The sequence below is a fragment of the Pisolithus orientalis genome (genome assembly GCF_024613125.1).
Source record: "Pisolithus orientalis strain OTSU chromosome Unknown F5J12scaffold_38, whole genome shotgun sequence".
Classification (NCBI taxonomy): Eukaryota; Fungi; Basidiomycota; class Agaricomycetes; order Boletales; family Pisolithaceae; genus Pisolithus; species Pisolithus orientalis.
Genome location: NW_026260819.1, coordinates 219,377 through 235,473, shown reverse-complemented (window position 1 = coordinate 235,473; position 16,097 = coordinate 219,377). Strand labels below are relative to the sequence as shown.

The following is a 16,097-nucleotide window of genomic DNA, read 5'->3' as shown; positions in this document are numbered from 1 at the left end:
CCAAATAAATTTGCGACATCCTTTGCAACGCTCTCCCGTTCCGGACTGGCAGCCCTGTGGATGTCCGGAGTTAGTCCGGAGGGAATGTTTGGCACGACCCTGTGGGGGGTCCACTTCATTCTCGTATTGGCTTCCATGTGGCCACTGGTGGACCGTTCATTTTCAGACCAATGTGGGTGGCATTGGAACTCCTTGCTTGCCCCTCTCTCGTGACCGAAAGACATGAAACTATCGCATGGGGCGTCGACCCATTGGCTGCCTATCATCCACCTAATTGACTGACTTCCACTCCATCAACTTTGTCCTGGTAGTGACGACAGCGATATCTAACCAACCAAATGTTTTGGAATTTGGACTCATCACACCCAAATCGTTGGCTGGGATGTTACAAGATTCCAAAGCCTGCCCTTGTGCGGAGCTTTCTTCTCTGCTTTCTGTCATTACCCATTTACTGTGACCGCCTTGGTGAATATCATCTACATTTCTCAGTTTTACGACTCATTTTCTCGGCAGTGTGGTGAATAGCATGGAAGAGCCTACCTTGCCATTGCACTTACAAGCTGTATGGGGCCTTGATTCCAGTCAATCTGGTTTGTTGTACCCTCGCTGCTTTCATACCAGCTCTGATCTGTCAGTCAAATCTCATCTGGCTACACACCTTCTGACTTCTTCTTGCAGCGTCGCCTATCACTGGTTGGCTAGTTAACCGAGTAGGAACAGACTACGTTACCGTGCTCTGTTTAGCCCTATATGTAGGTTGTGCCATATCTTTTTGCGTTCTTAAAGTAAGCAAAGCCATTCATAGATTGGTTGAAATTCACGCGTGTTCCAGGGTGGGGATCATGAGCCTACCTGTGTACAAGGACATATTAGCAATAGGCCATGAGCGCCCAGATGCTTTATTTCTCGACCTCAGATACTGTTGTAAGTTCTCCAGGGTGGTACATGCACAACTTTACTGACATGGAATGGGCAGGTCCTGGTGGACTCGAGGAGAGCTGATTTGATGGTTTTCCCGCCCGCGGCATTATATTGTCGGGTATCACGAAAGATAGGGAATCCTCGTCGCACTTGCGTGAACGCGTCGCCTTTGATCATTTGTCAATGACAGAATTCCTGGAGCTAAGTCACTTCCTACTCAGGACGTCAGACATGTGGACTGGCCACTTTATCCCGGGAGATGCTTTCTGTCGCACCTATCACCTGTGGGACCAAACTAAAAACACCGCCTGACCTGTCAACCTTGACGTCGCTCAATCCCCTTCATGGTCACTGCTCCATCATGTATGCGTCATATTCCATGCATATATTCACTGAAGAGCAACAAGTTCATCTCGTATATGCTCTTGCTGGATTGTTGTCTCCAGAACCAGGCTCTTTTGTCACACCCCGCAGAGTTGGACGGAACTGCGGGAAGGAATGGTGTTCGAAAAGGGAAAGGAAAACCAGTGCGAGGCAAGTTTTCCTCATGCGTCGAAGTTTGGACGTCATGGCTTGATCTGTTAATAGGTCGTAGTGACCCGTTACGGCTATATCAAATCTCTGGCCAAGTAGGCTGGTTCTTCCCCCTTTTTCTCGTTTCACACCAAGGGTGTGTTTGTACATGTATTGTCCTTCGGTGGTCAACTTGCAGAGCGCAACGACCGTCGGCAAGTGAGGTACGCAACATCCCAGGAGATTTACGGACGTCCTTTAACTTGAGATCGAACAGTCTTCTTCTATGGCTGTGTTGGGAAAGATTCCAAGGAGGGTCCGATAACTCGCCATTGTCCCCGACGTTGAGAAACGATGGTACCGATCGATCACCTTCTGTGCTTGGTCACAAGCTGACGCGGTTGTTCAAAGTTTCTGGAGGTTTGTCGAAGGTGAGTCTCATTCCCGGTATTGTGCATTCGATGACCCATTATAACACGCGTCGTGCTACTGGTGATTTTCCAAGGGTAATGTGGGGACGATGCATGCGTCTCGACATGTCGGTGACTGACTGGACAGGTATGTCACAAAAAGTTGACTACTGCCGTCTTCCACTGGCGTACCCAACAAATATAACGCTGGGTAATGTGGCACGCCAAACGCCCTATTGCACAGTGTGTTGGATGCGTTCATGTCCGTATGTTCTTTCCAGTCGTGCGGTGCGTAATCCATGCATGAGAAATCTCAGGTTTTGGGGTCGGATGCACGGAACATTGGAAAGATTTCAGTCTCAGCACGCCGGTTGGCTTCACAATCATTCGTTTATTTCATGCATGACTTCCACTTAAACATAACTAGCGTAGCGAACACGCTCGTGAACGTCGCTGAGTACTCCAATTTAGTGGTCATGTAAGGCCTTTGGCTTACCCCACTAAATGCGAACAGATGGGAGACTCCCCATGCGAGTCTGGTGGCTGACCGGACTGGATTGAAATCACAGGGGTTTAAAAGACAAACACCGTCAACTGTCCCCTTAACTTTGACTCCGTCACTTCACTTCACACCACCTACACCCATACATCACAATGAGTATTTTCCGTGTTTTTTGTCATGATAACGCAAGCGAGCGCTTGACGGATAAGCAGGCTAGTTGCTTCCTCCCCTCTGAGTATGATCGCTGACCTCGTCGGCGTCGACAGGGCCTCACGAAGGTTTTGTCCCGCATCGTTCATAAGGCGAAGGGGGGGTCGCGAGCCTCCCTGGACCCTTCAGTCACCCCACACTCTACGAATGGATCCTCGAGTTGCCTGGCTCCCGTTGTCGTCGTCGCACAGCGCGACGCGTGTAAGGCGAAGGCGAACACAACGTCTAGTAATGTCCAACCATCCATTCCCGCGCCTATCGTCATCCGCTATCCGACAATCAGTTCGTCCCCATCTTCAAGTACGACCTCCGAAGGCGTCAGTCGGCCTGTGTCTTATGAATCGGATGACCAAGCATACTCCGTCAGCCACCTCGACGAAGCTTCTCCAGGGGACGAGGATGTATCGTGTGACGTCTCTGATTCCCAATGCGACTCAGAAGTCGAGGATGCGAGAACGTTGACGCCAGAGGAAATGGAGGTGCGCTGTTTGTCGCTGCGGACTTTGGATATTGACCGACGTCATTATAGGCGAGGATCATCAGGTCCCTCATAAACGACACACCCACTCCTGCTCCCATTAACATTGACGTGAACCAGTTCAAGATTCTCAAGGAGCTCGGTCGGGGGGCGACCGGCAAAGTCTTGAAAGTGCGGGACCGCGTAAGCAAAAAACACCTGGCCCTCAAAGTTATCAAAAAGGGCCGAGACGACTGGCTTCCGGACCAATTTATTCTGATGGAACAACAGGCGTTGGTCCGAAATTCCGGAAACAGGCATGCCCTTCAGTTGGCCGCCAGCTTCCATGATTCCGAAAACTTCTACTTAGTCATGGTACGTGGCTTCCCGCGACGCACCACATCTCCGCCATTGACCTTATACAATAGGAGATCCAGACCGGAGGCGACTTAGAACAATTGCTCCGCTCCATGATAATACTGCCGATAGAACTGGCCAGATTCTACGCAGCCGAACTGGTGAGTATTTTGTTCAACCTTTAGCTTAGAGCGACTGACGTGTGTTATGATAGCTCGTCGGACTGCACGAAATACATGCGCGGGGTATTATGCACCGCGACATCAAACCCGCGAACCTATTGATCGACGAAAAGGGGCATTTAGTGATCTCCGATTTCGGTTTCGCCAAGTTATTCGAGGTGTCTGGGGGAACCCACCCTTACGGGTACAACGGCCCGCTGTCTCGGGCTCCGTACCTCGCCGAAGGATGTTGCGGGACCCCCGAGTTTCTTTCTCCAGAGATGCTGAAGGATGCTGAATATGGGTTCTCGGTCGATTATTGGGCAGCAGGCATCACAATATTCGAGATGCTCGTAGGTCACGTGAGTAGGCTGGTGCTGGAAGTGAGACGACCCACTAACCGCATATTGCATAGACACCCTGGCACAGGGCAAGAGATTTGGATGAACTGGTTCATGGCATCTGCCGCACGCAGGTCCCGTCCTATGCCGTGCCGCGCCCAGCTCGTATGCTGCTACTTGGCGTAAGTGAGCGCACCTTGCTGGCAGTGATGCATGCCTGACGTTCGTACAGATGTTAGATAAAAATATAAACTGCAGACCAAGATATAACCAGATGATCACATCTGCATTCTTTGATGGAGTGTATGTCGTGTACCCGCGATTCCATTTCTGTGACTAATCATCCGCGAAACAGGGACTGGGATGCAATTCGTACTGGCCGCGCGCGACCTCCCCGGTTCACCCGAAAAGAGAATAAAGACCGCGGCGCCGATATGCTTGGATCGATACACTTCACACATGGGGAGACATATTCTCCTTGTCGTGATCCTTATCCATGGTATACATGGATGTCCGACTCGATGGAGGAGGACCACAAGCAAATCCCGTCGCGCCTACGTCGGTGCTTCATGGGTTTGAATCGAGCGCAAAGTCTGGTATGTGCAGCGATGCATATACCTAAGCGCTGTACCATGCGCCAAGCCCGTAGACGCAGGTCAAGATTTGTAATCGAGGACTCCGACGTGCCAGAAAGATTGGCACCTGAACATCTTCAGGATTATGTACAGGTCCCAACGACGACTACTGAAAAGGAGTTGGAGGTGCATACGGCCAACCACCAATTCCGAGTGACTGAACCTGCGACGGTGATGGGGTCATCGTCAATCGGCGCAAAGAAGACGTTTAGGAAGTGGATTAGTCGTCTGTTGTGTCGAACACCCAAGACCGTGTCGTTCGAAATTGTCTCTCCACACGACCCGTAAAGTATATTCTCTGTGTGGCCCACCTCAATTCCTTCACCTCCCTGCCTCGTTGCACCCAGATTCTGGCTTTCGCACTCGACAGCCCTGAACATCACCCGTGTTCCCTATGTTTACATTTCTTTCCAACTTCTCTGCCGCCCACATTCCTACAATCCCAGACCACTCTGAATGGTCTCACATCGTTCCGAGCACACATTCTCACAGTCGCCATGATGTAGTATCTATGCTTCCCTGCAATATCTTAGGACTTGCACGGGGCTTGCTCTGCTGCAAACTATTCACTACTCATGACACTCTGACGTGCCAAGTCACTCAATTCCTCTCTTCTTTCCTGTTTTACCAATATTGGACTGCTTCTGGACCGTATGCTGTAGCCTACTTTTTCTTTTTCTTTCTTCCTTCGCTTGTATGGGACTCTTATATGCTCGCACATCAGACTACTGTCAAACTACTGTACCTTGCAAATGAAATGCAACGGGAGATTTCAAATACTTGCTGAATTTCGTGCTCTTACTCTCGTTTCCAAGCAACGCACCCGTCGTACAGGTTGAGGAGTAGTCCACCTGCCACCTGGCGGCTCCAGATTCCCTCAAGGACATTGATCAGCATGCATCCCTAAGACAATAAACAACTCTTTCGCACCCCACAAAAAAGTAAGAAGAACCTCGTGAGGTGGCGCTTTGCGATTATCTGGATAGCGGAGCACCATCTCGCGAGCCTCTTGTTAGATGCGTCCCAGAATTTGACAGACTCCTCAACTTGTACGGCGCTGGAAGACGTTCTCCGAGTCTATGGGATTCCTGGAGCTCCGGAATGTCTCTTGTGCTTTCATGACAGTGGTGTTGAAGAAACCAATCTGCGAATCGTTTGTTTCACCTGGCCAGGTGTGCGCCGGTCTAGGGACGATACTACTGCAAAGGTATCGGGAATGAACCTAAGGGGTTTAATACCATCAAGGTGCTCTGGGCATGCCTGCAATGTTATGGTGACGCACTTGACTCGATATACCCGTAGGAAGAAAAAAGGTGACATGTGGATCAAGACCGGAAGCGGTATGGGCGTGCGTCCAGGTAACAGTAGGACACAAGGCCGGTAGAGTGCCGGAAAGAACGGAAAGTAACCAGTGGTGCGGAACCGGACGTGAGGTGGGGCGGCGGGGAGAATCATGTCAACAGCATTTGTGTGGTCAACGAACTGCCTGGCTGGTAGAAGTTAAGTTGAATGGCCAACAGGATGGAGGCTATGATACCAGGGAGCTTGCCCGTGAGCACAGAGGCAGAGGGATAGTAGGCGGCCAAGCTGAAGACGGCGGAGGAGGTGCAACACGATGAGATGACGAGGGCATTAGGACTAGACCGACGTTGGGGGGCAGGGACGGTGAAGTCTGTTTGGCATGACAGGCTGTATGGAACCATAGACGCCATTCATCACTTCTCATGACATCCTTCATGATCAACGAACATCTAAATCGCAATGTACCCGAGGAATGGAGGGACGGTGGAGGGTGTTCGTTCTGTCGCATCATTTCCAAAGAGCTATCCTCCAATATCCTGTACGAGACGGACGAGGTCGTCGCGATACTCGGTGTGTTTAGCCGGTGCTACGTCATCGCCATCGTGAACTGACTATGTTACATACACGCAGATATACTACCTCTGAGACCCGGACATACTTTGGTGCTACCCAAAGTCCACATACCATATGTAACGGATCTGCCAGCAAATGTTGCAGCTGCAATGGGGGTGGCCGTGTCCAAGGTCGCAAAAGCGGTATCAGAGGGTGAGTTCGTCTGTGATTTGGGGTGATCGATAGGAGCAACTGGGGTGTGGTTTCCAGCCATGCAGAACACGGCACTCAACATCGTATGCAACCAGGAATACGCACAGAGCGTGCCTCATGTGTGTGCATTGTGGTTTTTCTGGTTCAGGCTGACGGATGATCGATCAGGTTCACTTTCACATTATACCTGCACCGGGGTTTGGAGGGTCACCACAGGTAGGTGCGACGCGAGTGATGCCGAGGACGAGGCGGGAGTTGCACCAGCTGGAGTACGAGGGGCGGAGTGAGTTGGACGAGGACGAGGGACGGGAGCTCGCAGAGCGGATACGGGCACGGCTTTGATTGATTGGTAGTTGTATGTAGACTTGTTCGGACTTGCCATGACAGAGGACGACGACACGATCGACGTCGAGGCCGTCCCCAGCGAACAGCCAACGAAAGACACGCGAGAACGCGAGCCAGGCAAGTCGGTTCTGCCGTTGTCGAGGGTGCAGAAGATCATCAAGGCAGACAAGGTGTGTGTACTGCACTACATCGACGACGACGGTGACTACGACGACGGGTCTGTGCGTGCGCAGGACCTGCCCATGGTTGCACGGGATGCGGCGTTTCTGATTTCGATGGCGACCGAAGAGTTCATCAGAAGACTCGCCCAGGCATCGCAGAGGGTCGCCGAGAGGGAGAAGCGGGCGACCGTCCAGCAGAGGGACGTCGGTGCGTCGTCCGTCCCGCTCATCCAGCTCCACGCTGCTCACAACCAGTGCACCAGCCAACGTCACTCGACGTGCAGAGGAGTTCTTCTTTCTCGACGGTGAGCTGGTCGCTGCATGCACTGGGCTTATTACAATCTTGTCATCGCATTCCAGAAATCATATCGGGGCCTCAGCCCACCACCGCGAAAAGAAAGCCAAAGGCTCTCCAGGCAGAACAGAGCGGTGAGCCCGAAGAACCAACGCCGCTGGACAGGTTTATGAAGAAGACGGATGTGGTCATGGACGAGGACGGTCTCATGTACGCTACTTAGTAGTTCTAGTCAGTACCACTACCAGCTTCGACCGCGACATCCACGACACTGGTAGACATATGAAGGTCATTGCTACTTATTATCCCCCGTCGTCTGTCCTAGATTCAGCCAAATGCACGCTTGCAGACGACGACGGATCTGAGTTCTTGCTCGTCGCCAAATTCAACAGAGTCGACGTCTACGCGATACGACCAGACGGCCTCCACCACCAGACTGGAATCGAAATATGGGGCCGTGTCAGAGCCATCAGAACAGTCCCAACACAGGTGCGTGCCTCTGAATCCACGACCACGCCGTGCGTTTGACAGACAGTCGACCATACGTGTGGTTTAGTACCGGGCCATCAGTGCACTCGTCCTGACAGATCACCCGGAGCCAGAGCTCATCTTTCTCTCCTTGACCCAGTCTGGGACAGTCCTCACGGTGACCAAGCGTCTCTCCCTGTTCGAACGCAGTTCGCGTCCGGCGGAGTTCTTCCATGGCGTCCTCGTCAGCCCCTTCGGAAAATACGCTGTCGCGAGCGTCTATACGGCACGACTGCGCATCGTCTTGCTCGACGCCGAGGGGCAGTACGACAAGGACTTTGATGCTCCGTGGGTACCACCACTTCCTTGCTCTCGCTCCTCGATGTAATGCCGCTCTCCGCGCAGGACCAAGGAACTTAACTTGCTCAGCATCGCATTCGTCGCCAAAAACACGCTGGCACTGCTTCATGTCGACTATCAGCAGCGGTTGCAGCTTCTTGCCCGTGACATCAGCTCTAGCGACTTCCAGCTTTCACCAGCGGCCTCTCTGCTTCTTCCTCCCTTCGCGCTCCCGGAGGATTGGTTCTCTACAGAAGAGCATCCTCCTCGTCTCGTACTCGTCCCACCCGACCAAGATGAGGGTCATGACTTCAATGGTGCCGTGTTGGTGGTCGGAGGACGCAAGATTCTCCTCTATGACCTCGCCTCCAACGATGCTGCAGCGCACAACCACAGCAAGGCTCTTCGGATGGAGAAAAAGAAACGCAGTGTCGATGCAGAAGAAGCGAGCAGGGCAAAACAGAAGGAGAAAGAACGTGAACGATTTAAGAAAAAGCCGCGTGCAACGGTCGATTGGCCGTGGTCAGAGGTCACAGCGTATGTATACACACCCTGTCGTTGATGGAACTTGCATCGCTCAAGCGGATATGCATCAATAGATTATGCACACTGGATGAAAGCCACACAAAATTCCTCATCGGTGACAAGTATGGCCAACTGGCAATGCTGAACGTTGACATTACCGAAGGATTCTCTTTGACCCTCATCGCTCTTGGAGAGGTGGGTTTGTTGACCAGATCTTTTGACCCTCGCAGAGCTAATGAATGCTGGAACAGGCATTCCTCACCCACTACTCTGACGTACCTTACCAACCAGGTCATCTACCTCGGCTCTCACTATGGCGACTCCCAACTCCTACGGATAAGCCAAGCCCCCGTGTCCAGCCTGAATTCTCCTACTCTCCCTGTTCCCTCATCAGTACGAACCATCCGACCAGCTGAACTGGGTGCATTGGGGAAGAGGCGTGCCACCGACGTTGCAGATGGTGTGGTTGTCAATGGTTCGGGCAGCCACTTGGCCGAGCTAGAGAGATTCACCAATCTCGCTCCAATCGTGGACGCCGTGCTAGTAGAGATCGACAACACCGGTCAGGTGGGCGATTTGCCATGGCTGCCCATATCATTTCATGCTTACGCGCGTTTATAACAGAAAGAGATTGTCACATGCTCGGGGGGTAGGAACACAGGCTCTCTCAGAGCTGTAAGACGGGGTGCCGATTTCAAAGAAGCCGCCATCATAAAAGGTGTCACCGGCGTGACCAAGGTTTGGACCCTTCGTCAGAAGTACAGCGATAGGTGCGTCGTTGCTGCGCTACGCAACACTTGCAGTAGATTGACTCATTTCTCGTTTTCATATGTATAGTGAACACACTCATCTCGTTGTGTCCACCCTTGGCAGGACGCATGTTTTCCGCTTTGACGAGGCGCGAGGCCGGGTGGTGTCCAGCTTACCAGAGATGCCGTCTGGATTTGAGACGTCGACCTGCACACTCGGTGTCGCTAACGTCATGCGTCTTACTAAGAAGGATAGCTCATTGATATATGACGAGCATTCTTCTTTGGTGATCCAGGTCGTCCCAAAAGGAGTTGTTCTTCTGGAATATAATCTGGAGGCGGGACAGTTTACGCGCAGAAGCGAACTTCCCCTTGACAAGATCAATGACCGCAATATCCTACCTCAGGCGTTGTCAGGGCAAGAGGTCGTGGCTGCGGACATTAACGCGTCTCAAGTAATCCTTGCACTCAAGTATGGCTGGATGTTACAGCTCGCGATCGTGGATGGCCAGTTTGCATCGCAGCGGAGTCGACAGCTTTTGGACGAAATCTCTGCCGTCTCCTGTGTCCCGCTGAGTGGTAAAAGCTTCGCGAAACATACGACTCATATTGCTGTATCGTTTTGGAAGTCGGATCACGTCAAAATCGTGAAGCTTCTCAGCCCAAGAGAGGCTGCAGCCTCACTCTCGGATTGCCTCATCGCGGATGTGTGTGCGTCGGAACGGCTTCCTGCTGCACCGCGATCGCTGCTGCTGCACGCCTTCGGTATTAACGGAGATGATAAGCAGACGCACCCTCACCTTCTTGTGGGCCTGGTCGATGGCACTGTCGTCTCATTTGCATACAAGGACAATGCACTCGTGGACATGAAGCTGATCTCTGTTGGCGTGCTGCCTTTGTCCTTGCACCCGGTTGTAGTCAATGGAAAGAGTGGAGTAGTGGCATGCGGCAGTCGGGCGTCTGTATTAGGCTGGGAAAAAGGGAGACTTGTGCACTCACCATTGATGATCAAGGCTAGCATTCCGTCTGTTTGCCCAGCTAGTAGCTTCTGACCACCCGCCAATAGGACGTTAACGCTGCTGCTTACGTGAATACGAGGGCGTATCCTGCGTCCGTGGTCCTTGCGGGTATGGAGTCTCTTGTGATCGGAGCGGTGACAAGTTTCGAGAAGATCCATGTGCGCTCGGTGAGTTTGCCGATAAACTCTTGTGGTCGATGTCTCATAGGGACAGGTTCCTCTCGGGTATGACTCTCCACGATGCATTGTCCACTGCCCGTCATGGAAAGCCTTTGCTATTGCTTGCCTGCGCATGATGCCTGCTCGAGTCAGTGAGGTTGAAGGCGAAGTGTTCAATTCATCGGTGCAACTTTTCAACGAGACCACGTTTGAGAGTCCGTCGTTGTTTTTGGTTTCTTTTCTTTTGCCGAATCTAACTACTAAATTTAGAGATCGCACAGTTAAATGTGAAGAACAGCGAGGATGTAACTGCTCTTCATTACCTGACGGTTACGCTGGCCGGTCAGGTTATTAACTTCGTTTGCGCGGGGGTGACAGTTTACGATTACCACGAGCGCGAGCCTTCGCAAGGTCGCGTCATTTTGCTGCAGAAATCAACAGGCAACAATCTCGCTGCTACGCAGGCGCTGACCGTTACGATAACTGCAGACGTAAAGGGGTGCATATATGCGCTTACCTCGGTGGGCGATACCATCGTCGCAGCCGTTAACAGTTCGGTACGTTGCCTAGTTCGTTGATTGGACAGGTGTATTCAATTGTTGTCACTTTTTTGACAATTACATAGCTCGTCCTCCTTCGCATCCAATACGCAAACAAAAGCATATCGTTGCGCGAGGTGACCGTATGGAATCATAATTACCTGATTACGACGCTTGTGTCGTATGGCGATCTGCTGCTCGTCGGCGACGCCCTCACATCCGTTTCGTTGGTCAAAGTGAACGACTCGCAGGTAGAGCTGGTCGCCAAAGACTATGGTTCGCTGTGGCCCACGTGTGCGCAGTTGCTAGATGAGAAGAGTCTCATTGGGGCGAATGTGAGTTGACTAAACAGGATGACACTGTCTTTTCTGTGCTAACGACGTGTGTAGAGCGACTACAACATGTTCGCGTTCCGTCTACAAAAGACGGAATTACAAAAATTGTTGGAGAGAGAGGGCCATTATTTCGTCGGCGACATCGTTAACAAGTTCGTGCCAGGTAGAGTCTGTGTTTGTTCGGATGTACCGTCCATGCTTAACCGGTATTGTACACAAAAAAGGCTCGCTAGGATTTGTCTGAGGTGTCAGCGGACGTTCCATTGCAGGCTCAGCAACTGTTCTTCACACCTACTGGACAAATCGGCGTCATAATCAACGTGGACGAGGAGCTTTCTTTGCACATGACTGCTTTGCAGAGGAACTTGTCGACTTACTTCGAGCGCAAGGAGGGAGTAAGCCATTCTAGGTGAGCAAGTTCCTTCCGGGTCTCATTGGTCATGTCAATTAGTACTGTGTGGCTGACTGACGCTGGACAGGTTCCGAGCCCCCAAAAACAACTGGGGCAGAAGCGATTCTGAGGCGTCGTCATTTGGCTTCCTCGACGGAGACTTCCTAGAACGGTTTTCGCTGCTAATGGAGGACCCACGAGCGCTCCGTCAAGTGATGGACGGACAAAGCGAGCCTGAGAGATTAACAATCTCTCCTCAGCGGATCCAGAAGGTGCTAGAGCGGTTGCAGAGTATGCATTGATGCAGTAAATTGGTATCAAATATGGAACATGGTCCTGGAAAAGAACATGTAATTGTATCGTGAGACGTCATGCAATCTGTATTGGATAACGCATTGTTCAAATGAAGACATTTGGCTACATATAGCCAGGATTGGGAGGGTTAATAATTAAAAAATCAACTGCGAATGTATGCCCAGGTTTGGGTGATAAGGGATGTAAGAGGCACATCCCAGTGAATGCCCAAGCCTTCCTGGTCGGCCGACAGACGTGGCGCGAAGTAGAATCCTGATACGAGGACAAGATAACTGTAGGCGGCGAGTGCTCAATGGTAAGTAAAAGTGAATCAGTTTCGTAGGTAATGACATACCTAAGTATGAGGATGCTCCCGCGGTGGTAATTGCTCTTGGCCTCGATGTAGGTATAAGTCATCAAGAATACGGAAAGAATGATGACGACAGCGTCCCAACGAGGGAACACGAGACTTTTACGTTCTTCAGCCTAACTTGGTTCGAGGGATCAATGTGATAGGTTGACGTACGTGAACGTGTAACCAATCTCTCCCATCTTCTCTGGCGCATACCACGCAGAGAAGGCAACCATAGCCGGGATCTGAAGAAGACAAACTTGGAGGGCATACGCGGAACCGATTTCCATACTACGAAATAGCAACGCGATGTCAGAGCGTTTCACGGGAGATCGAGAGGAGATAAGGACTTGCGATACGTACCTCAATGCAATATTGGCGTTGAGCGCAAATGAAATAGCATTCATAAATTCTGTGGTGTTCGGGACCAATGCGAAAAGAGTGATACCCAAGAATTTCTCCTCGACACCATAGTCTTGCAATATGACATCGACGACACCCACGAGAAGCTCTGTTTAAAGATCGAGCACAGTCACTTTTTACTTCGACAGTCGCTCAAAAATGCTCACCAGCTATAACTGCGTAGAGCGCAGTGCATGCAAGTAGGACACCAGCGCTAGTAGTCCTACTCCACTCTGGTGCTTCGTGCCCGGCAGGTCCCGACGCACCCTCGACGTCATGTCCTGCAGCAAGTTTCACTCGAGCGGGAGATTGCGCTTGAACAGCTTGCTGATGTCTGAGTGCACTGACCTGTAGCCACTGTCACGGCTCGCGTAAAGTCATCATGGGTACATATTTTCAGGAAGCTGCGCAGGGTGGAAATTGTGAGTTCTTTAACGCCATATCTACGCTCTCTATGATGGGTGTAATGTTCTGTATTGCGGGCTGGACGCGTCTAAGGGACGGCGATACCGGAGGTCGTGGTGAACTAGGTTGCTGTTGATATTGTTGTGGGTATTGTTGCTGTTGCTGTGCACCTGGTTCAACTGGTCTGGGTACTGGGGTTTGAGAGCGGGATTCAACGTCGCCGTCAGCATTGGACACGATGCTCCGCCTGTGACGAGGTCCAGTACTGGAGGAGTATGACATCGGATGTAATCCGCGCAGATGCCCGGATATACGATTAAGGTTTGGGATTTCTAAAGGTTGCAAGAGCTGTCGAGGTTTCTGCCATATTTGAGAGGCATGGGTCCGGAGGGAGAACCAGAGGCCGATGAGGTAAGACTGTGCGAGACATAAGGTTAGATCAAGGGAAACGACTGTTAAGGAAAAGACTCACGAAGAGAAGGACCACTGCACAGAGGTACATCAAACTCTTCACCGTCGATTGGTAGAAGGGATCGGTGGCAGGATCAGGATGCTGATAATAACAATGGTCGCACTTCCAGTCGGGGGTATCTTTGCGCCGCGGGCCATCAGGACACCCCGTGCAAATGAGTTGGAACTTGGATACGTGAGATAAAGGACCATAAAAGATAAACACGACCAAGTACTCACGTTGCCATATATTTGATAGAACAACGTCGGTGTAAGAGTGCCAATGAACGCCATGATTAACATCATACTTGTGACGCCAGCGCTCTTCGCGTTGAATTTCTGCTCCTTTTGCCTGAATGCGGCAGCGCACATACTCACCCCAGGCATGAGAAGGACGCCAGCCAGTAAACTGCCCACGATCGAACCTTCCACGAGATGGCCCTTACCCTGAGTCAGGGCAATACAGTATAGCATAATTTCGATCACGGAACCAAAAGTCGCATTGATGACGGCGCCCATTCCAATAGACGACTGTGCGGAGATGGAGGCAACGGCCATTCCAATGAAGTACGATAGTGGGATCACACTCGCCAAGCACATGAAGAAAATGACAGCACGGGAAGCGATAAGCAAAAGCAGCGCGGGGGCGGGTTTTCCTATTTCTTCCCTATGCTCCACGTAAGGAAGAAGCACAAACCCATCGAAAATGACGAAAAACACGAGGGGAAGGAGGTTAACGAAGATGATGTTGACACCGCTAACGGTGTACTTGAAATATTCCCGTCCTACCGCCCGATATACACACAGGAGCACGGTTGATTTGTCTGAGCCAGTAACAGAGGGAGCAGCTTGGCCCTGAGATAACCGCGGGTGCTTGACGGAGAATTCGACAGGGCGTTGCGAGTTCGTGCTAGGTTGTTCTGTTGAGAGGGTTGCAGAGGCAACAACGACAGCAGGAGGTGGAGCGCAAAACCTGAGACGAGTTGGGTTAGCGAACATATACTTCGTCAACGCCCATATGAGTTTCGCCATCGGGATTGTGATGATCATAAGCCCAGCATGCGATACAAGTCAATAACATCAGGGGTGCGACGACAAGACAAAAGGCCACCCAAAACGCAGCACGACCAACCCAGTCATCAGAGACCTTCTGATATCCGTCCGGCGAAGGTAAGGGTGATGGCGTCGCTCCATAGGACTTGGACGGCAAGAGTACAGATGTCGGCAACAAGGGCGCGTTCTCGGTGCTAGGTTGATGAACGTCGCCGATGCGGGTAGACGAGGGTCCTCGATCAGCTGTATGAGGAGTGATAGTAGACGTCTTGGATAACGAGCCGTCGAGAGAAGCGATACCGTCGCCCTCTTCCGCGACAGGGTTCTCTTCATCGCCGCCTTCGTCTCTGTCCCCCTCGACGTATTTACCAAACGGCCAGCCAAGATACCAGCCAAGGCCGAATAAGAGAGTAGCATATCGACGACCACCGAGCGGCAGCATGTACAAGATGGCAGAAACAGTGAAGCAAGCAAGTGCTAACCACCACCCAAAGCACACGACCCAGAATATATTTCCGGGTAGTAAATGCCGCTCAGCCTGCGCAGACGGGATGGCATGGAGTGCCGCGTCCGCGTTGCGAGTGATAGACCTCGACTTTTTGTACAGTGCAGGTTTCCATATGCGAAGACCGAACGGATGTTCGACGTTAATGAGAGATTGACGGTCTTTTACGGTGATTGGATCGTCATCGTCCCGCGCTGTTTCGTCGTCTCTTTCTGGGTCTTCGTCTTCGTCGGGAGAGTCGTTGGCTACGGTCTTTCCGCGTGCACGATGGGCTGGCTGTATTTCCTGGCGTATCTCTTGTATGGCCTCGTCAGCGTCCTCGTCTTCTTCACTAAGCATATCTGCTTCCCAAACAGTCCTACCAGGAGCAGCCCGCGAACTACCTTGGCTGCTACTCCTAGGTCTGTGCTTGGATGAACTGGCAGACATATTCCTTGTTGGATAACTGAAAGATTGCCTAGAATGGGGAGACGCTGGGCGCTGCGGAAGTGGAAAGTGGGGCGTGCCTTGGCTCTGACTCTCGCTGTATGAGCTGTGGCTGCGACTGCGGTGAAGGTTGGGCGTGGGTTGGACGTGCGTTGTTGGCACGGGCGTCGACGGCAGCAGATAAAAGTACGAATCGCCGTCAAAGCCACTGCCAGCTGGTGGCTGCGGGTTTGTGCTCATCGTTGCTGCCGGTGACGAGCCCCCGTCAATTAATATGCCAGAGCCTTGGTGACGGACGGAATAGGCAACCAT

General features: G+C 51.8%; 5 protein-coding genes across 5 annotated transcripts; 4 read left to right on the top strand and 1 right to left on the bottom strand.

Annotated features, from left to right (window-relative positions):
- Positions 1 to 3,139: 3,139 nt before the first annotated feature.
- F5J12DRAFT_725862 (kinase-like domain-containing protein) lies at positions 3,140 to 4,058 on the top strand (the record flags this gene model as incomplete). The annotated part of the gene is made up of 3 exons (XM_051741671.1): positions 3,140 to 3,388; positions 3,442 to 3,531; positions 3,585 to 4,058. Coding segments are annotated over 3 exons (813 nt in total), but the record flags the coding sequence as incomplete, so codon positions are not given.
- A 2,039-nt stretch (positions 4,059 to 6,097) lies between these two features.
- On the top strand, positions 6,098 to 7,020 carry F5J12DRAFT_361644 (HIT-like protein). The gene is made up of 4 exons (XM_051739050.1): positions 6,098 to 6,379; positions 6,440 to 6,574; positions 6,632 to 6,693; positions 6,743 to 7,020. The coding sequence occupies exons 1-4, from the start codon at positions 6,232 to 6,234 to the stop codon at positions 6,914 to 6,916; spliced, it is 519 nt and encodes a 172-aa protein (XP_051596485.1). The 5' UTR covers positions 6,098 to 6,231; the 3' UTR covers positions 6,917 to 7,020.
- On the top strand, positions 6,505 to 7,552 carry F5J12DRAFT_361664 (uncharacterized protein; the record flags this gene model as incomplete). Its single annotated transcript, XM_051739051.1, has 5 exons — positions 6,505 to 6,574; positions 6,743 to 7,089; positions 7,153 to 7,288; positions 7,344 to 7,385; positions 7,441 to 7,552. Coding segments are annotated over exons 2-5 (425 nt in total), but the record flags the coding sequence as incomplete, so codon positions are not given.
- Positions 7,553 to 7,657: 105 nt separating this feature from the next.
- On the top strand, positions 7,658 to 12,200 carry F5J12DRAFT_958430 (CPSF A subunit region-domain-containing protein; the record flags this gene model as incomplete). The annotated part of the gene is made up of 14 exons (XM_051749902.1): positions 7,658 to 7,893; positions 7,946 to 8,191; positions 8,249 to 8,719; positions 8,782 to 8,910; positions 8,959 to 9,274; positions 9,332 to 9,477; positions 9,545 to 10,484; positions 10,523 to 10,642; positions 10,689 to 10,848; positions 10,904 to 11,190; positions 11,259 to 11,507; positions 11,562 to 11,693; positions 11,741 to 11,916; positions 11,987 to 12,200. 14 exons carry the CDS (start codon positions 7,658 to 7,660, stop codon positions 12,198 to 12,200), a joined length of 3,822 nt encoding a protein of 1,273 aa, XP_051596483.1.
- A 155-nt stretch (positions 12,201 to 12,355) lies between these two features.
- F5J12DRAFT_896333 (uncharacterized protein) lies at positions 12,356 to 16,025 on the bottom strand (the record flags this gene model as incomplete). The annotated part of the gene is made up of 9 exons (XM_051747927.1): positions 12,356 to 12,485; positions 12,548 to 12,661; positions 12,719 to 12,835; positions 12,908 to 13,055; positions 13,114 to 13,303; positions 13,394 to 13,768; positions 13,824 to 13,988; positions 14,042 to 14,774; positions 14,881 to 16,025. 9 exons carry the CDS (start codon positions 16,023 to 16,025, stop codon positions 12,356 to 12,358), a joined length of 3,117 nt encoding a protein of 1,038 aa, XP_051596482.1.
- Between the last annotated feature and the right edge of the window lie 72 nt (positions 16,026 to 16,097).

What these genes read in the sequence shown, in the direction of transcription:
- F5J12DRAFT_361644 (XM_051739050.1), top strand. Translation starts at nt 6,232, where the DNA reads ATGACATCCTTCATGATCAACGAACATCTAAATCGCAATGTACCCGAG. An exon ending in CGCAAAAGCGGTATCAGAGG is followed by an intron (nt 6,575 to 6,631) that starts GTGAGTTCGTCT and finishes TGTGGTTTCCAG; the next exon opens with CCATGCAGAACACGGCACTC. An exon ending in ACGCACAGAGCGTGCCTCAT is followed by an intron (nt 6,694 to 6,742) that starts GTGTGTGCATTG and finishes ATGATCGATCAG; the next exon opens with GTTCACTTTCACATTATACC.